Source organism: Dermacentor silvarum, chromosome 9 (genome assembly GCF_013339745.2).
Source record: "Dermacentor silvarum isolate Dsil-2018 chromosome 9, BIME_Dsil_1.4, whole genome shotgun sequence".
NCBI lineage: Eukaryota > Metazoa > Arthropoda > Arachnida > Ixodida > Ixodidae > Dermacentor > Dermacentor silvarum.
In genome coordinates, this window is record NC_051162.1 from 145,392,049 (window position 1) to 145,411,109 (window position 19,061).

Sequence of the window (19,061 nt, forward strand, 5' to 3'; positions counted from 1 at the left end):
ATCAGCTTGACGTTCTCATGTTCAAAATTGCGCCTCTTCATGCTCAGAACAAGCTTTAGCTTCTAAGCTGAGTACGAGCGCTCGACATTAACAAGCACAGTTCATATCACATGGTTCGAAAGTGTACTTGCTTAGAAACATTCCGCCGGGGCACCATCAATGACAATTATAACCTATATTATATTGTCCTCTTGCGGGCAAGTCCAGGCTACAATACGTGAGAACACTTTGTGTTGTAAGGAGTGGCTGTTGTAACATGCTGCGCACACTAAAGAGGGAGCTGTTTGCTGCAGTGAAGATCAATGTAGTTAATAGATGTCGATCAATGTTTGTTCAGCAATGCTAACTTGCGTAACACTAATCGTGGGCCACTTTTAAAGGCTCGGTTAACTCTGACTGTGGAAAGAGCATCATTGCCAGGTCGCACTGCCATGCAATAAAGAACTTGCGAATACACGAGATGCACGCGCTAGATCGAGTCCCATCAACACATAAGATATATTCGGTTGGAGCCAGATCTAGATATTCATATCCCCATTTTCGCTCCTCATGCAAAAGTCCACATTAAAGAAAAATGAAGGCTGCCCGAAATTTATATTCATGACACCAGCGCCACATGTTTTCACATATACAACTTTTAAGCCGTTCCCTAGATTCCCCTCACCGATAGAAGTATCTAAAAAGGTGCAGCAACTTTTGAAACAAACGATGCGTGTAGGAAGCAGAATTCGAAAGGCCGGTTTGATAAAGCTTCTCTATCGGTGTACTACATATAAGAAAACGCGGTTGGCAAAGCTTATGCCCGGTACTCTTCTTAGCTAACGAAACGAGCACTTTCACTGCTTTTATGCCTAGCACCACTGCGGCACATCACGCGTATCATGATTTGCATCTCGTGAACACATTTCGTAACAGCAAGCACACGGACGCTCGGATGGATCGGACGTGGTGCAGTCACAACGCTCATCGCAGCCGGAAAAACAACTCACGCGCAGTTGCACATGACGAATGACGGCGATAGCAAGACAATACAAGTTGTCAGTATTGATGGTATCATCACTTCTGAAACTGGTAGAGGACAGGCGTTCACCAATAACAGACAAGTACACACTTCTCTACGATGAACCGCACACACAGAACACATAAAATTCGCGTGCGACGACCGCACATTTTTCATTTCGGCGCGTATTTACAATCTATCGTGCCTAGAATGCACGTGTATGTGATGGACTTCTCGCTTGCAACGACACACGAAGCACGGCACAAAAAGAACATGAGGTCGACGGCTTCACATTGTGCTTCCGACACCCGCGTAACGCAACACACTTCCTGCACTCCGCCTGTTTCCGTCGGCGATTGCACGCACTACTATTGCTATTCTCATTCCGATGGAACTGCTATGGAACAATCTTGGCAGAAGATGCTGCGCACATCAACAACGAACGCAAACATCGGCCGGATTCACTTTGAACTTGACTTGTGCTCACTAAATAGTCAATCCAGTTCGGTGCAGCGGTGGCGTCAAAAAAAAAAAAAAAAAAAAAAAGAAAAGGCCCAAGCGTTATTTTCTCCCCAGAGCACGTTTGCTTGAAAATGTGAGCGTGAGCAGTATAGTTTGCCATAATATTTTCCAGAAACCGCCACGCCACCTAGACTGAACCACGCCTGTCGCTCCGCACGTGACCATCATGTCTGCCCGCGCACTTTTCTCATCGCGAGGGACGTTGAAATTCCGTGCATTTTATTGTTCTCTGCGTCTTGGAAAACGAGCGCACTTCACTTTTAAATTTAAAGATTAATGTAGCGATAGAAATATAACGTAAATAATTCTATCAGCAATAATGTTTTTTATTGGTTACGGAAGCATTTTAGCTATATTTCAAAGGATAACTTGCATCATCTGGAGAGTTTGTTTTGCGGGTACCAGATCGCTCATCGTCCCTCGGCAGCCGCAAGGCCTATAAGGGCCAATAGCATTGCTGTGATGAATTATGGACTACACGCTAGTGCAGTCGAGAACCCTGGAATCGGTGTGGGTGATCGCTGTGCGAGGATGTATCCCCTGCCCATTTCTGAGCAATGCGTGTGCACTAGTATGTACCGATGCGGCTTCACTGAAGGTTTATGGTGATGACTGGTCGATTGCTATAGATCGGGCTGCGCCGGGTCGGTTTGTACGGTGTCATTCCCTATGGAGTCCTCTCAAACGTATTCCGACGATGTCTTCGTCAAGTTTTATTGAAAGTGCTAAAGACAACGTGTTTCTCCAGGCAACGTGAAAGTGCCGCCACAACTTGGCGCTCATCTGCGCATTATTCATTTTCAATACACCCGCGCTCTACGTCATGTGAAGTAAAGTCCAGTGAACCTACGCGCATTTTCAGTTTCTGTTTGTTCCATATCTCTTCCCTTTCTCGCTCAACCGTCAGCGATAGAGTTACTGTATATGCTACAAAAGGTAGCGAGTTGCACGTAGGTTGGTCATCTATCCTTTCAAGCAACCAAAGCTATCATATCGCCGATCGACAAATCAGCCATGGGTGCTTTTCCAATGCTTGTGAACCGCTTTATAGCCTAATTGCAAGCAGAGCGCATCAAAAACAGCTGACTAGACAACATAGTCAAGAAAAAAACAAAAGACAAAGAAATGCTGCTCTTCTCGGCAAGTGGCGTTAGATGCGGCGCGAATATTACAAATTGTTTTTTGGACTTAGACAGTGCACAATTTGCGATTCGCCTGTGCGCCATCCCGAAACTTTTGACCTAATAACAGGGGCGAACCGAGTATTCTAAGTATGCCGGCCGAATGCACCCTTCATTCATCTCGACGGTAACATTAAATCGCACTCCCATCAGTCTCAAGAGGTGTGTTGATAATGCGATTTTATTGAACCCAAAAACCCCACTCATTGTTTAGAGTGAAAGCTACATAAAAAGGATAGTGTAACTTCAAAACAGAATTGTTTTTTCAAAACCTGATAATCGGTGGTATTGCAGGTAAGCAATCAGTTGCTCTAACAAATGTTTTCGTTGTTGAAATGCTATTTGGCATTCTGATTTTGTAATTACACAGATAAATACGTGACTCAGAGCAGTGCAATGTTCTGTTTTAGCCTGTGACTGAAAAAGTGCGATTTGTAAGTCCAACATCCAGTTTCTGTTTGAAGTTCATGTTCTCTTTCACACTTAAAACTGTACTGAACATAATGAGGTCTATAATTAGTTATGTGCCTAAGCTCTCAACATCCAGGTCTTCTAAGAACATTTTTCTGATGAATTAACGTACTGCTATTGGTATGTAAACTCTGTTACACCTTCATATTTGCTGCGGACATGCACCTAGCACCCACCTACCAGCGGGCACTGGATATCACACTTGCAAGAAATTCATTTTAGTATGTGCATTTTCACTTTCGGGTTTCTAATAGTAACCTTCTGTGGGAGTGTAGTGAATTATACAAAGTATTTATCTCAGAGGGAAGATATAGCTGCATTGCATAATAAAGCACAACTGGCAAAGCCCTTACTACATGTTACGTGACGACACACGAGTCTCTTTCGCTTCGTGCTTCACCTAGGCAGTAGTAGATGAAATATGATCACTTAGTAATAACTTGCATTGTGTCCAGAAGCCCTGAAGCGGTGCATTATTAGAAAAAAAAGTGTGAGCACGCTTTTTTTATAACAGTGTGTGACACCAGTGTGATGCATTTCATGCACAAAATTGGCAATGCCAGCTACAACTTTGGTATAATTCCAAGAGCTCACATTATTTTCCAAATGTTCAGAACACTTGCAGTAGCCTTTCATCTTCAACCTGTCAACTATTTAGCACAGCTGACAAAATCACCTTGCTTTTGAGTCAAGCAGTTTCATCTGAACCACACCTGATGCAATAGGCAGTTCACTGAAAATAATTATTCGTTCAGGCGTCCTTATGTGAAGACCCCTCAGTAATTTTACAAAGGAAGAATAACAGCTATGCAGGAAGGTGTCATGAGGGTCGTTTAGATTATTCTCTTATACCCAAATATACCCAAGCATGTTCCCAAGAACTAGCTACAGTTGCTTCTTTAACTTGCTAGTTAGTTCACATGACTATCCAAAATGCAAGGATATTAAGCATCCAGGCCAGGTACGGCAAATTAGTAAATTGCACGCAGCAACTAAAGCAAGCGTCGGTGTCCATGTGAGCATATTTTACTTTTGTCATAGGTGAACAGAGAGGAGCTTCAATTCATTTTGAAATAAAAATCTTCTAAAATGTGTATAGTTTATAGCAAAAAATATACAGGCTTTGTATGCGTAATCGAACTCACTGATTCATGTTGATCACAGATGCAGACAATTTAGTAATGAAACCCTGCAGAAGTAGGAAATACAGGAGCTGGCCACACAGAGAAGTTGAAAAAAAAATGAGTACATACCAGCTGTTTCAAAATTCAGGCTATATTTTAAAAAAAATTACTTAATGCAGATACCAGTACTCCAAAGCTTGAGCTGGATTACCTTACATCAGTCGTGCATTACTTGGTCAACAAATCATTGAGGAAAATTAGACAATTTAACAAAAGTGATACAAGAACTAGGAATTGGATTTTTTAGGCATTTAGAAAAAAAGGGCAGATAGAAGTGGAGTTGTTGCACGATAGGGGCCAATATAGCCACTATACGCTGTTCACAAAGCAGAATCACTTTGCAAGTTTTCACTGCACTCGACAGGGTACATACAGGCTGCACTGCCCTCTACCGGCATGTCGCATTAGCGTGTTGCGTACAATTTCCTAGACGCAATAGGTAATGAAATTACACTTTTGCTGCTTACAATGGTGCATCAAGTGGAACAAGCATGCAAAGATACAATACGCTTGTAAAACAGCTAAATGTTTAGTAGAGAAAGCTCAAAGTGGTACCTAACCTATGGAACAAAAGAAAAAACGAAGGAGGTAAGAATGAAAATATTGAATGGTATCCTTCTGCAAACCTGTGCAAAAGTTGTAAAAAATACGAAAACAAGAATCAGCTTGACGTTCTCATGTTCAAAATTGCGCCTCTTCATGCTCAGAACAAGCTTTGGCTTCTAAGCTGAGTACGAGCGCTCGACATTGACAAGCACAGTTCATATCACATGGTTCGAAAGTGTACTTGCTTAGAAACATTCCACCGGGGCTCCATTAATGACAATTATAACCTATATTATATTGTCCTCTTGCGGGCAAGTCCAGGCTACAATACGTGAGAACACTTTGTGTTGTAAGGAGTGGCTGTTGTAACATGCTGCGCATACTAAAGAGGCAGCTGTTTGCTGCAGTGAAGATCAATGTAGTTAATAGATGTCGACCAATGTTTGCTCAGCAATGCTAACTTGCGTAACACTAAGCGTGGGCCACTTTTAAAGGCTCGGTTAACTCTGACTGTGGAAAGAGCATCATTGCCAGGTCGCACTGCCATGCAATAAAGAACTTGCGAATACACGAGATGCACGCGCTAGATCGAGTCCCATCAACACATAAGATATATTCAGTTGGAGCCAGATCTAGATATGCATATCCCCATTTTCGCTCCTCATGCAAAAGTCCACATTAAAGAAAAATGAAGGCTGCCCCAAATTTATATTCATGACACCAGCGCCACATGTATTCACATATACAACTTTTAGGCTGTTCCCTAGATTCCCCTCACCGATAGAAATATCTAAAAAGGTGCAGTAACTTTTGAAACAAACGATGCGTGTAGGAAGCAGAATTCGAAAGGCCGGTTTGATAAAGCTTCTCTATCGGTGTACTACATAAGAAAACGCGGTTGGCAAAGCTTATGCCCGGTACTCTTCTTAGCTAACGAAACGAGCACTTTTACTGCTTTTATGCCTAGCACCACTGCGGCACATCGCGCATGCATACTTTGATTTGCATCTCGTCGTAACAGCAAGCACACGGACGCTCGGATGGATCGGACGTGGCGAAGTCACAACGCTCATCGCAGCCGGAAAAACAACTCACGCGCAGTTGCACATGACGAATGACGGTGATAGCAAGGCAATACAAGTTGTCGGTATTGATCGTATCATCACTTCTGAAACTGGTAGAGGGCAGGCGTTCACCAATAACAGACAAGTACACACTTCTCTACGATGAACCGCACATTTTTCATTTCGGCGCGTATTTACAATCTATCGTGCCTAGAATGCACGTGTATGTGATGGACTTCTCGCTTGCAACGACACACGAAGCACGGCACAAAAAGAAGATGAAGTCGACGGCTTCACATGGGGCTTCCGACACCCGCGTAACGCAACACACTTCCTGCACTCCGCCTGTTTCCGTCGGCGATTGCACGCACTACTATTGCTATTCTCATTCCGATGGAACTGCTATGGAACAATCTTAGCAGAAGATGCTGCGCACATCAACAACGAACGCAAACATCGGCCGGATTCACTTTGAACTTGACTTGTGCTCACTAAATAGTCAATCCAGTTCGGTGCAGCGGTGGCGTCAAAAAAGAAAAAAAAAAAAAAAAAAAAAGGCCCAAGCGTTATTTTCTCCCCAGAGCACGTTTGCTTGAAAATGTGAGCGTGAGCAGTATAGTTTGCCATAATATTTTCCAGAAACCGCCACGCCACCTAGACTGAACCACGCCTGTCGCTCCGCACGTGACCATCATGTCTGCCCGCGCACTTTTCTCATCGCGAGGGACGTTGAAATTCCGTGCATTTTATTGTTCTCTGCGTCTTGGAAAACGAGCGCACTTCACTTTTAAATTTAAAGATTAATGTAGCGATAGAAATATAACGTATATAATTCTATCGGCAATAATGTTTTTTATTGGTTACGGAAGCATTTTAGCTATATTTCAAAGGATAACTTGCATCATCTGGAGAGTTTGTTTTGCGGGTACCAGATCGCTCATCGTTACTCAGCAGCCGCAAGGCCTATAAGGGCCAATAGCATTGCTGTGATGAATTATGGACTACACGCTAGTGCAGTCGAGAACCCTGGAATCGGTGTGGGTGATCGCTGTGCGAGGATGTATCCCCCTGCCCATTTCTGAGCAATGCGTGTGCACTAGTATGTACAGCGGTGAGCACTGTTAGGGTGAACACGCGAGCGCGTGGCCGACGGCACTGTCAGCGCCCCGTTACGGTCATCACTGGAAACATTGCGCATGCGCATCACGCCTTCCGCGAAATAACTTGTTCGTCGTCTGCTAGCCGCATTTTTGTTTTCTAAGCCCATGCATCCTGCATTTTAAGATTTCTTTAAACATCTGTGCTTGAACAGAACAAGACAAAAAAACTTGTATATCTATGTGGGCGTGTCTATTCGTTCCCTTCAAAGTTGTTGTGCATGCAACGCCGTATATAAAACAACCAAACATCTTTCGCAGCCGTTCATTCTGTCGCCAGATCGTATTATGGCTAGGGTTCCCGATGATGAACGGCGCTCAATTGTCGATCTTTCCCTGAAAGGTTATTCCCAGCGGTATATTGGCGCTTTAGTTAATAGGCCCCTGAAGACTGTGAACAGGATAATTCAAGCCTACAAGTATGAAGGTCGCATTCAGGATGCACCCCGCGCGCCCCGCCCTAAAGCTACCACAGACGATGAAGACGCCCTCATAGTTGCAGCTGCTGTTCGTAACCCTTTCTTGCCAGCCCCAGCAATACGCGAAGACTTGGATTTGGACGTTTCGGACACCACTGTTCGACGTCGCCTGCGTACTGCGGGCCTTCGCAGTCGCGTCGCAGCGCAGAAGCCACTACTAACGGCGGCAAACAAGGACGCACGACGGCAGTTCGCTGAGCTGCACGAAGCATGGACATCAGAAGAGTGGGGTCGCGTCATCTTTTCGGATGAGTCGACGTTTTCGACGCGACAAGACCAAAGATTGCGTGTTTGGAGACTACCAGGCACACGGTGAGGCAAACTTCCTGCTTTGAAAAGCAATTGTTTTAGTTAACGTCACAATGCCACGCAGGAACGACCCGGACAACGTGCAAGGTGTTTCTGCCAGTGGGAGATCGAGTGTGAACGTGTGGGGTGCTGTTTCAAGATATGGTTTAGGGCCCCTGCAACGTATACGTGGACACTTATCGTCGGAACAATACTGCAACATTTTGAACAATGTGCTGTTGCCATATGCGAGCAGTTTATTCCCAGACGGTGATTACCTGTTCCAACAGGACCGGTCACCGATACACACGGCGCGGGCTGTCAAGGAGTTCCAGGCGGAGCAGCACATGCAGCTACTGGAATGGCCTCCGAAAGGAGCGGACCTGAATGTGATAGAAAACGTGTGGGGCCGTCTGAAAGCTTCTTTGGCAAGGAAGCCCCTTTATTCCGCGACTTCGGACCAGTTGTGGGCGCAAGTCAGCAACGAATGGGAAAGGCTGAAAGCCGATCGGGAATATGTTCGATCACTTTACGACTGGTTACCGTCCAGAATAGCTGCAGTCGTTGCTGTAAGTGGTCACATGACTCGCTATTAGATTTGCTCATGTTTTTATATTTGTTCTCATGGTCTTGTTTAACTTAAATTGCAAAAGTGCAATTTTCTTGAATAAAAAGTTTAATAATTATCCCTCTTACACTCACTTTTTTCCTTCACGCGCCAATCTTCAATCCAGATGGACCTTGAAATGCAGAAGGTATCAGCTCAGCGAACAAAAAATGCGGCTAGCAGACGACGAACAAGCGTATCGATGACGTGATGCGCGCGGTGGAAAGAGTGTTTCGCAAAGCACATGCTGCGCATGTGCAATGTTTCCAACGATGGCTGTTACGCGGCGCTGATAGTGCCGTCGGCCACGCGCTCGCGTGTTCACCCTAACAGTGCTCACCGCTGTACGGATGCGGCTTCACTGAAGGGTTATGGTGATGACTGGTCGATTGCTATAGATCGGGCTGCGCCGGGTCGATTTGTACAGTGTCATTCCCTATGGAGTCCTCTCAAACGTATTCCGACGATGTCTTCGCCAAGTTTTATTGAAAGTGCTAAAGACAACGTGTTTCTCCAGGCAACGTGAAAGTGCCGCCACAACTTAGCGCTCATCTGCGCATTATTCATTTTCAATACACCCGCGCTCTACGTCATGTGAAGTAAAGTCCAGTGAACCTACGCGCATTTTCAGTTTGCCGACGATGTCTTCGTCAAGTTTTATTGAAAGTGCTAAAGACAACGTGTTTCTCCAGGCAACGTGAAAGTGCCGCCACAACTTAGCGCTCATCTGCGCATTATTCATTTTCAATACACCCGCGCTCTACGTCATGTGAAGTATAAAGTCCAGTGAACCTACGCGCATTTTCAGTTTGTTTGTTCCATATCTCTTCCCTTTCTCGCTCGACCGTCAGCCATAGAGTTACTGTATATGCTACAAAAGGTAGCGAGTTGCACGTAGGTTGGTCATCTATCCTTTCAAGCAACCAAAGCTATCATATCGCCGATCGACCAATCAGCCATGGGTGCTTTTCCAATGCATGTGAACCGCTTTATAGCCTAATTGCAAGCAGAGCGCATCAAAAACAGCTGACTAGACAACATAGTCAAGAAAAAAACAAAAGACAAAGAAATGCTGCTCTTCTCGGCAAGTGGCGTTAGATGCGGCGCGAATATTACAAATTGTTTTTTGGACTTAGACAGTGCACAATTTGCGATTCGCCTGTGCGCCATCCCGAAACTTTTGACCTAATAACAGGGGCGAACCGAGTATTCTAAGTATGCCGGCCGAATGCACCCTTCATTCATCTCGACGGTAACATTAAATCGCACTCCCATCAGTCTCAAGAGGTGTGTTGATAATGCGATTTTATTGAACCCAAAAACCCCACTCATTGTTTAGAGTGAAAGCTACATAAAAAGGATAGTGTAACTTCAAAACAGAATTGTTTTTTCAAAACCTGATAATCGGTGGTATTGCAGGTAAGCAATCAGTTGCTCTAACAAATGTTTTCGTTGTTGAAATGCTATTTGGCATTCTGATTTTGTAATTACACAGATAAATACGTGACTCAGAGCAGTGCAATGTTCTGTTTTAGCCTGTGACTGAAAAAGTGCCGATTTGTAAGTCCAACATCCAGTTTCTGTTTGAAGTTCATGTTCTCTTTCACACTGAAAACTGTACTGAACATAATGAGGTCTATACTTAGTTATGTGCCTAAGCTCTCAACATCCAGGTCTTCTAAGAACATTTTTCTGATGAATTAACGTACTGCTATTGGTATGTAAACTCTGTTACACCTTCATATTTGCTGCGGACATGCACCTAGCACCCACCTACCAGCGGGCACTGGATATCACACTTGCAAGAAATTCATTTTAGTATGTGCATTTTCACTTTCGGGTTTCTAATAGTAACCTTCTGTGGGAGTGTAGTGAATTATACAAAGTATTTATCTCAGAGGGAAGATATAGCTGCATTGCATAATAAAGCACAACTGGCAAAGCCCTTACTACATGTTACGTGACGACACACGAGTCTCTTTCGCTTCGTGCTTCACCTAGGCAGTAGTAGATGAAATATGATCACTTAGTAATAACTTGCATTGTGTCCAGAAGCCCTGAAGCGGTGCATTATTAGAAAAAAAAAGTGTGAGCACGCTTTTTTTATAACAGTGTGTGACACCAGTGTGATGCATTTCATGCACAAAATTGGCAATGCCAGCTACAACTTTGGTATAATTCTAACAGCTCACATTATTTTCCAAATGTTCAGAACACTTGCAGTAGCCTTTCATCTTCAACCTGTCAACTATTTAGCACAGCTGACAAAATCACCTTGCTTTTGAGTCAAGCAGTTTCATCTGAACCACACCTAATGCAATAGGCAGTTCACTGAAAATAACTATTCGTTCAGGCGTCCTTATGTGAAGACCCCTCAGTAATTTTACAAAGGAAGAAGAACAGCTATGCAGGAAGGTGTCATGAGGCTCGTTTAGATTATTCTCTTATACCCAAATATACCCAAGCATGTTCCCAAGAACTAGCTACAGTTGCTTCTCTAACTTGCAAGTAGTTCACATGACTATCCAAAATGCAAGGATATTAAGCATCCAGGCCAGGTACGGCAAATTAGTAAATTGCACGCAGCAACTAAAGCAAGCGTCGGTATCCATGTGAGCATATTTTACTTTTGTCATAAGTGAACAGAGAGGAGCTTCAATTCATTTTGAAATAAAAATCTTCTAAAATGTGTATAGTTTATAGCAAAATAATATACAGGCTTTGTATGCGTAATCAAACTCACTGATTCATGTTATCACAGATGCAGACAATTTAGTAATGAAACCCTGCAGAAGTAGGAAATACAGGAGCTGGCCACACAGAGAAGTTGAAAAAAAAATGAGTACATACCAGCTGTTTCAAAATTCAGGCTATATTTAAAAAAATTACTTAATGCAGATACCAGTACTCCAAAGCTTGAGCTGGATTACCTTACATCAGTCGGGCATTACTTGGTCAACAAATCATTGAGGAAAATTAGACAATTTAACAAAATTGATACAAGAACTAGGAATTGGATTTTTTAGGCATTTAGAGAAAAAGGGCACATAGAAGTGCAGTTATGGCACGATAGGGGCCAATATAGCCACTATACGCTGTTCACAAAGCATAATCACTTTGCAAGTTTTCACTGCACTCGACAGGGTACATAAGAGGCTGCACTGCTCTCTACCGGCATGTCGCATTAGCCTGTTGCGTACAATTTCCTAGATGCAATAGGTAATGAAATTACACTTTTGCTTCTTACAATGGTGCATCAAGTGGAGCAAGCATGTAAAGATACAATACACCTGTAAAACAGCTAAATTTTAGTAGAGAAAGCTCAAATTGGTATCTAACCTATGGAACAAAAGAAGAAACAAATGGAGGTAAGAATGAAAATATTGAATGGTATCCATCTGCAAACCTGGGCAAAAGTTAAAAAATGCGAAAACAAGAATCAGCTTGATGTTCTCATGTTCAAAATTGTGCCTCTTCATGCTAAGAAGAAGCTTTAGCTTCTAAGCTGAGTACGAGCGCTCGACATTGACAAATGCGCATTGATGATACTTGTACTTCCATACGTTTAATGTCCCCCCCCCCCCCCCCCCTTCATGCTTTCTGAAAACCTGAAATTATTGGTACTGAGGAAAACATCTGTAAGCCGTTCTTTCCAATCATACCGCGGCAGTTGCGAAAAGATGAGCGGCAGTGCCAGAGACCACTTGAGTTGGCAGAGTTCTTCGTGAACAGTGCCACTTCTCCCTAATGCAGGCCCAGCGCGCTTTCTGCCCACGAGCAACATACACCTCGCACATTTCCTTTCTCAATGTGGTGTACTTAGAAACACACTTCAACAGGCATGCGCAGTCACCTGAAAAAAGACGTTTAGGATGACATGAGCTGACCTCTGTCCAATTGGTTGGCTTGTCCTCTACATTGACCCATAAGTAAGCAGCACAGTTCATATCACATGGTTCGAAAGTGTACTTGCTTAGAAACGTTCTGCCGGGGCACCACTAATCACAATTATAACCTATATTATATGGTCCTCTTCCGGGCAAGTCCAGGCTATAATACGTGAGATCACTTTGTGTTGTAAGGAGTGGCTGTTTTAACATGCTGCGCACACTAAAGAGGGAGCTGTTTGCTGCAGTGAAGATCAATGTTTGTTCAGCAATGCTAACTTGCATAACACTAATCGTGGGCCACTTTTAAAGGCTCGGTTAACTCTGACTTTGGAAAGAGCATCATTGCCAGGTCGCACTGCCATGCAATAAAGAATTTGCGAATACACGAGATGCACGCGCTAGATCGAGTCCCATCAATACATGAGATATATTCAGTTGGAGCCAGATCTAGATATGCATATCCCGATTTTCGCTCCTCATGCAAAAGTCCACATTAAAGAAAAATGAAGGCTGCCCGAAATTTATATTCATGACACCAGCGCCACATGTTGTCACATATACAACTTTTAAGCTGTTCCCTAGATTCCCCTCACTGATAGAAATATCTAAAAAGGTGCAGCAACTTTTGAAACAAACGATGCGTGTAGGAAGAAGAATTCGAAAGGCCGGTTTGATAAAGCTTCTCTATCGGTGTACTACATAAGAAAACGCGGTTGGCAAAGCTTATGCCCGGTACTCTTCTTAGCTAACGAAACGAGCACTTTTACTGCTTTTATGCTTAGCACCACTGCGGCACATTAGACGTATCATGATTTGCATGTCGTGAACACAGTTCGTAACAGCAAGCACACGAACACTCGGATGGATCGGACGTGGCGAAGTCACAACGCTCATCGCAGCCGGAAAAACAACTCACGCGCAGTTGCACATGACGAATGACGGTGATAGCAAGGCAATACAAGTTGTCGGTATTGATCGTATCATCACTTCTGAAACTGGTAGAGGGCAGGCGTTCACCAATAACAGACAAGTACACACTTCTCTACGATGAACCGCACACACAGAACACATAAAATTCGCGTGGGACGACCGAACATATTTCATTTCTGCGCGTACTTAAAATCTATCGTGCCTAGAATGCACGTGTATGTGATGGACTTCTCGCTTGCAATGACGCACGAAGCACGGCACAAAAAGAAGATGAAGTCGACGGCTTCACATGGGGCTTCCGACACCCGCGTAACACAACACACTTCCTGCACCTCGCCTGTTTCCGTCGGCGATTGCACTATCGCTACTATCGCCTTCTTTTTTTCTCACTTTTTCCACTTTGACATTCCTAATGCTCACGCACCAAAAAAAAGAGATACAAAACCCGAAAACGATCGAGATACCATACTCGTAGGACAACGGCTATATATCCTGTGCTGTGCAGCTTCGGGAGGTTTAAACCTGTGGGTGTCGCAGGTTCCCCCGCATGTTCCGGCGCATCAGCACGTTCGGCGCCGAGCTGACGGACCTGTCGCTCGAGTTCTACCTGACCTGCAACAACGACGAGCTATGCGCCATGCTGGCGGCGTTGCCCAACCTGCGGCATTTCCTGGTCGCCTTCGAGAACCTCTCGGACCGCGTGCTCGAGACGCTGGGGGACAAGTGCCCGCAGCTGCAGAAGCTCACGCTCTGCGAGACGCCCCAGGTCGGTATAGGGTCGCCGAACGCACTGCTTAAAGAGACACTGAGGTCGAAAAAAAAAGAAATGCGGCAGATCCAACGAATCAAAATCTATATACAGCGAAGCTTTGTGCAAGCGCATAGAGAGTCGAAACACGAGCACACGCACGCACGCACAAAAGCGCGGGCGCAGAGAAATTACAACTAAGTTTTTGTTAAGCGCAGTTGCTGACTACTAGCGAGGACGACGGACGCGTTGAAGGCATCGTGGTTTCAGAGGCAGCATGCGCATACGTGCACCGGGTGACAAAATGTTACGCAGCATGGGATTTGAGAAAAAGTTGAATATGTCTGCAACCTCACAATACAGCCTGGTATTTGCATTCCGGGCCTCGTATAGAATATGCTAAGAACATTGTCGTATACAGTTTTATTGGCTACTCAGCTATAGGCTGCTTGGGAATTTAACGTTCTCAGAGATCCCGTGGTCCGTAAACTTTTTGTCGCCGGGTGTACGTAGCGCAACTCTAATCACCATTATATCCACAAGAAGCGTTTACTTCCTTATTATTGTGCAACCGCAGATGTGCGAAGGCGAGCTTTTTGGTTCTTTATTTTTATTTTCCCCGTACGGCCGGCACCGCCGCTGCCGCGGATGTGCGGAGGCGAGCGCCATCATGTGGTGGTTCAAGGAACCCAGCGGCGTGCGCGGCGCGCGTGCTCCGCTGCGGTTCGTTGACCTATTCGGCAAGAGAACAGCCAGGCCGCAGCCATGGTTACGAAACCCGGCGAGGTTCCCAAAGCTTCGCTTTTAAAACGGATGTTAAGCTTTAGCGCTGCACCTCTGCACATATTTCTCAGTAAACGGAACTCCTCTTAATGAAACATGCTTTTCCGGTCCCTTGAAATTCTGTTTAACGAGATTCTACCGTAAATCGATCTGGACTGTTAAAATAATAACACTATTTTTCGTTAGCTTGTCGGTGTTTATTAGAAGATAAAACAAAGGTGAATGGGTAGTTTTTTAAAAATTTGTGCCGAATTCAGGCATCCTCAGCGACGTACGTGATGAATTTCAACGTTTTCTTTTTTTGCGGGCGCTGTGGTTCAGTAAACGTTCTTGAAACTTGTTAAATTCAGTCATTGACTATTTTAAAGTATACTGTAGTATACTGTAGTTCTTTATGGATAAAAATTAGGTAGGCCCAAAGAGACACCGTCGAAATCCATGACCTTACGGCGGGCTTGTTCAAGAACTCCAAGGCAGTGTCACCTCCTGCTTTTTGTTTTTGGGCCGTTTCTGCCTTACCAAGCCTCTGTCACGTGCTAATATATTAGATAATACTTGTGTCACTGGAGACGGTTAATTTACTAACACACCGGAAGTTATTGTTTTTGGTGTTTCATTAAAGCCAACATTCAGATCTTTATAGGCGAGAGAGAAAACAACACACTACTGGATTTACAACCGATTTTATTGGAAACTGGCATTTAACACTGTCCCACGTGCTTGTGAGACACAAAACCATTGCACTTAGCGAGCCGATGACGTATGATTAAAATGCAAATCGCTAATTCAAACGTGCGCGAGTATGGATTTTTTTCCCTGTTAGACATATCGGTAGCTCGTTTATACGCAGCTCTCAGTTAGGGACTTCGGGCTTTCGACTTTCGGAATATCTACAATATCCTTAGTCAGCATCCTGCAACTTCTGGCAAATAACCAAAATTTGAATTGAGCCTGGTGAGGGGCCCTTCAAATAAGCCCATGTGGTGGAAATTAATCCGTAGTCTCCCACTATACGGCGTGCCTCATAATGAGACCGTGCTTTTGGTCCAGACAACCTGATAGCTTAATTCAAGTAAAATTTTCTTTCTTTGCTTTAGAGCAAAAGTATTTTTTGAATACTCTTCAGAGGTTGAAGCTCAGAAGGGGTATATGCCAGACTGTCGCTTTATTTAGGTCGCTCACGTGAATTTCACCAGACTAGGCCGGCGGCTTCCCAGCTGGAATCCTTGCTTCTATACAGTAATTCTGCTTGCTGCGAAAAGCAAGAGTCTATAAGCAAGCGAGCAAGCCTCAGATCAGATCTGGCAACGTTACTTAAGACGTTTCGTTACAACGCGATTTTTTTTGCCGTGTACGTGGAACTGCCCCGCAGGTCACCGACGCCGGTCTTCGTTCCCTGGTCGACGAAACGGGAACCAGAGGCTGTCGGCACCTAGTGTACATTTCGATAGAAGGCGCACCGGTCGGCGTCACCGTCAGAAGCGTCGTGTACCTGCTCGAGAAGCTTCCCCACCTCGAGGCCATTCATCTGCCCTCCCTGGACAAGGCGCTCGTGGTGCTCAACGAGATCAAGCCTCCGGACTTCAAGCTGGCCTTGCGCGAGTTCAAGGACGTGAACGTGTTCACCGTGCAGACCTCGGTGCGACCCACCATGCGCGAGTTCCTCGCCAAGAGCATCGAGCTCTGTCCCCGACTGCAGGCCATCGACATCGAGGTCAAGACCTCGGACGACATCTCGCCGCTGAGGCTGCTGGTCGGTCTCACCGAGCTGTCCATCCGGACGGCGGAGTCCACCTCCGAGTGGTTCTTCTACACGCAGCTGGAACCGGTCCTCCAGGTGCTGAAGCCGTTTTAAAGCGAATGGCTTTCTTTGAAGTGCAAAACGCTGAGCCAGGTGGTATCCCATACTGACGAATCGCGCTACTGTGACTTTCTTTGTGAGCCGCTTTTGATATTCATCAGAAATATGATAGTTTATATGCAGTGCACATTCTAAGTGCGTCATCACCCGCCGTGGTGGTGTAGTGGCTTTGACGTTGCGTTGCTAAGCCTGAGGGCACGGGACCAAATCCCGGCTGCGGTGTCTGAATTTTGACGGGAGCGAAATACAACGCACGTGTACGGTGCGTTGGGTGACCCAGGTGGTCAGAATTATTACGGAGTCCCCCACTACGGCATGCCTCACAATCATATCGTTGTTTTGGAATGTCATACCCCAGAAATAATTAAATTAAGTACACCGTGTATATGATACCAAGTTGGAATTCTGTAAGTCCAACTTTGTTGTATATATTTACAGTTAAATTTGAGCGGACACTTTAGGGACTCTAAGTCTAGGTTTCAAAAGCGTAGATACAGTCCAACTTCGTCTTTGACAGTGATCAGCCGTACACGCAAATGCTTGCTACCCTTCAACGTTCTTCCTCGTTTCTCCCTCCAGGAAGCCGGCCTTCGACTGACCTCGCTTAAGCTGGCCATGCCGGACGTCGACTTGGCCGCGGTGGACGCGGCTTGCCCGAGCATCAAGACTCTGCAGCTGATCGCCATCAACATGTGCTGGAGGCGCAACGGCGTCAAAGTGAGGGACCAGCCGTTCGGTGAGCTCGAGGCCCTGTTCCTCGACCCCGAGACCCCGCACTCCATGAAGCCGCGAGACCTGGGCCTGCTCTTCAACGAGTCCTACGCTCTCAAGGAGCTCGTGCTCGGCTGCTGCGACAGCTTCGACGACGTGTTCGTCATGGAGGCGTTGCAGAGGGGCCTCTTCAGGAACCTGACGCGTCTCGAGTTGCACAACCAGCGCAAGGTGGGCATCCTGGGGGTCCAGCAACTGGTGCTGCTCGACCAAGTCCTCGAGTCGCTCACGCTCAAGGACTGCACGGCGCTGAGCACCGACGACCTCGCCTTTCTCACCGGATCGGCGTGCGCGCTCAACTTCCAGCTCAAGGTGCAGTCGTGACGGGTTCGAAGAAGCGAGCAAGCAGTACGGTGACGTGCGACCACTCAGCCTCAATTAAGCCGTGGCTGACTGGTGAACGCTTTCGTTTTTCACTGCACTGGCTTGTGGACTAGGGCTGTGCTCGAAGAGTGCGGTGACGGAGAGTGGAGGTATTTTTTTTTTGCGCGCGGGAAGAACGAACGAAAGGCGGCTTGGTACGTGGGCGGGTCTGACCAGTGTTGTGGCACAAAGAGCGTGGCTCACCGTCATCAGGTAGCCGACTTCTCGTTTCGTTTACTCGAGACAGCACTTCCTTCCCAATAAAATACTGCAGGAGGTCTCGAATTGCAGCAGCTTCGGTCCAGCGGAACAACGGAGGCGCAAGACCTTTGAACGAAAGGACGAGCTAATTGGGTTCGTGTCAAAAGAAGCCCACAAAGTCACGCAATTGCAGCCTGACTTATTAGTTTCCGGGCCTTGTGCTTATCTAAGGCTGTGTCTTGGGATGGAGTGCGGCTGTTGCCTCGCGTGGCTATCGTAGCACCTGTAGACACACGTTGAGCATGTTCTTTTTTTTTTGCATTTCTTTTTTCTCTAAACGTGAATAAAGGTGCTTACACTAAGTCAGCAGCACCGCATGACCCATTCGCGATCTTATTGGATCGCGACTGTGACGTTCAATTACTCGCCTTGAACACAACGGAGTGCATGTTCTCTCAAATAAGGGCGGGTGTTTGTCGGAAGACGACGTGTTTGAATGTAATATTCTTGGCAGCGTTTAGCAATTCTTGCTATAGGCGCTTCTAAAAAGAGAATATGTCCTGTTTCAATATCGCAAGGGCACGCAATTTACACCATCAGGTGTGTTACTGTGCACCCTCTTAACGCTTACACCCCTTCGGGCTTACCTCGTCCCCAAACAATAATCATCATCAGTCTCGCTTGCGTTACCTTTCTTGAATACTCTGCGCCCGCTGCTTTCCTGTTGAGTATGCCATTTCATGCTGAATGCTATGTCGTGCCTTTCTTAACCTAAAAGTACCAGGCGCGCAGCGTTAATGAAAGAAAATGCTAATGATATATATTGATGACGATTACTCTGTGTAGAAATCCCAGATGGCGCAAAATGGTACAAACTTTTCTTATAGACCGTTTTTTCATGGGCGCCGCCATTGCGTAGGCAGTGGCGCCATCTATGGGCAGTTGGCATGCTGGCTTGGGCGAACGCCCGTGTTGTATGCTGTGGTATACGCTCGGCGGCAGTTTCTGGTGGATT

The 19,061-nt window shown here is 45.6% G+C and overlaps 1 protein-coding gene across 13 annotated transcripts in view; it reads left to right on the forward strand.

Annotated features, from left to right (window-relative positions):
- LOC119464491 (uncharacterized) overlaps positions 1-18,398 on the forward strand; it is a 37,566-nt gene extending 19,168 nt beyond the window's left edge. For 2 of the 13 annotated variants that reach the window (XM_037725488.2, XM_049656445.1), the window contains 3 exons: positions 13,857-14,085; positions 16,223-16,687; positions 17,291-18,398. In XM_037725488.2, the coding sequence (XP_037581416.1) occupies positions 13,857-14,085; positions 16,223-16,687; positions 17,291-17,806 (1,210 nt within the window). In that variant the 3' untranslated portion in view covers positions 17,807-18,398. The other 11 variants (XM_049656446.1, XM_049656442.1, XM_049656443.1 and 8 more) reach the window with 11 other exon arrangements.
- Positions 18,399-19,061: the final 663 nt, after the last annotated feature.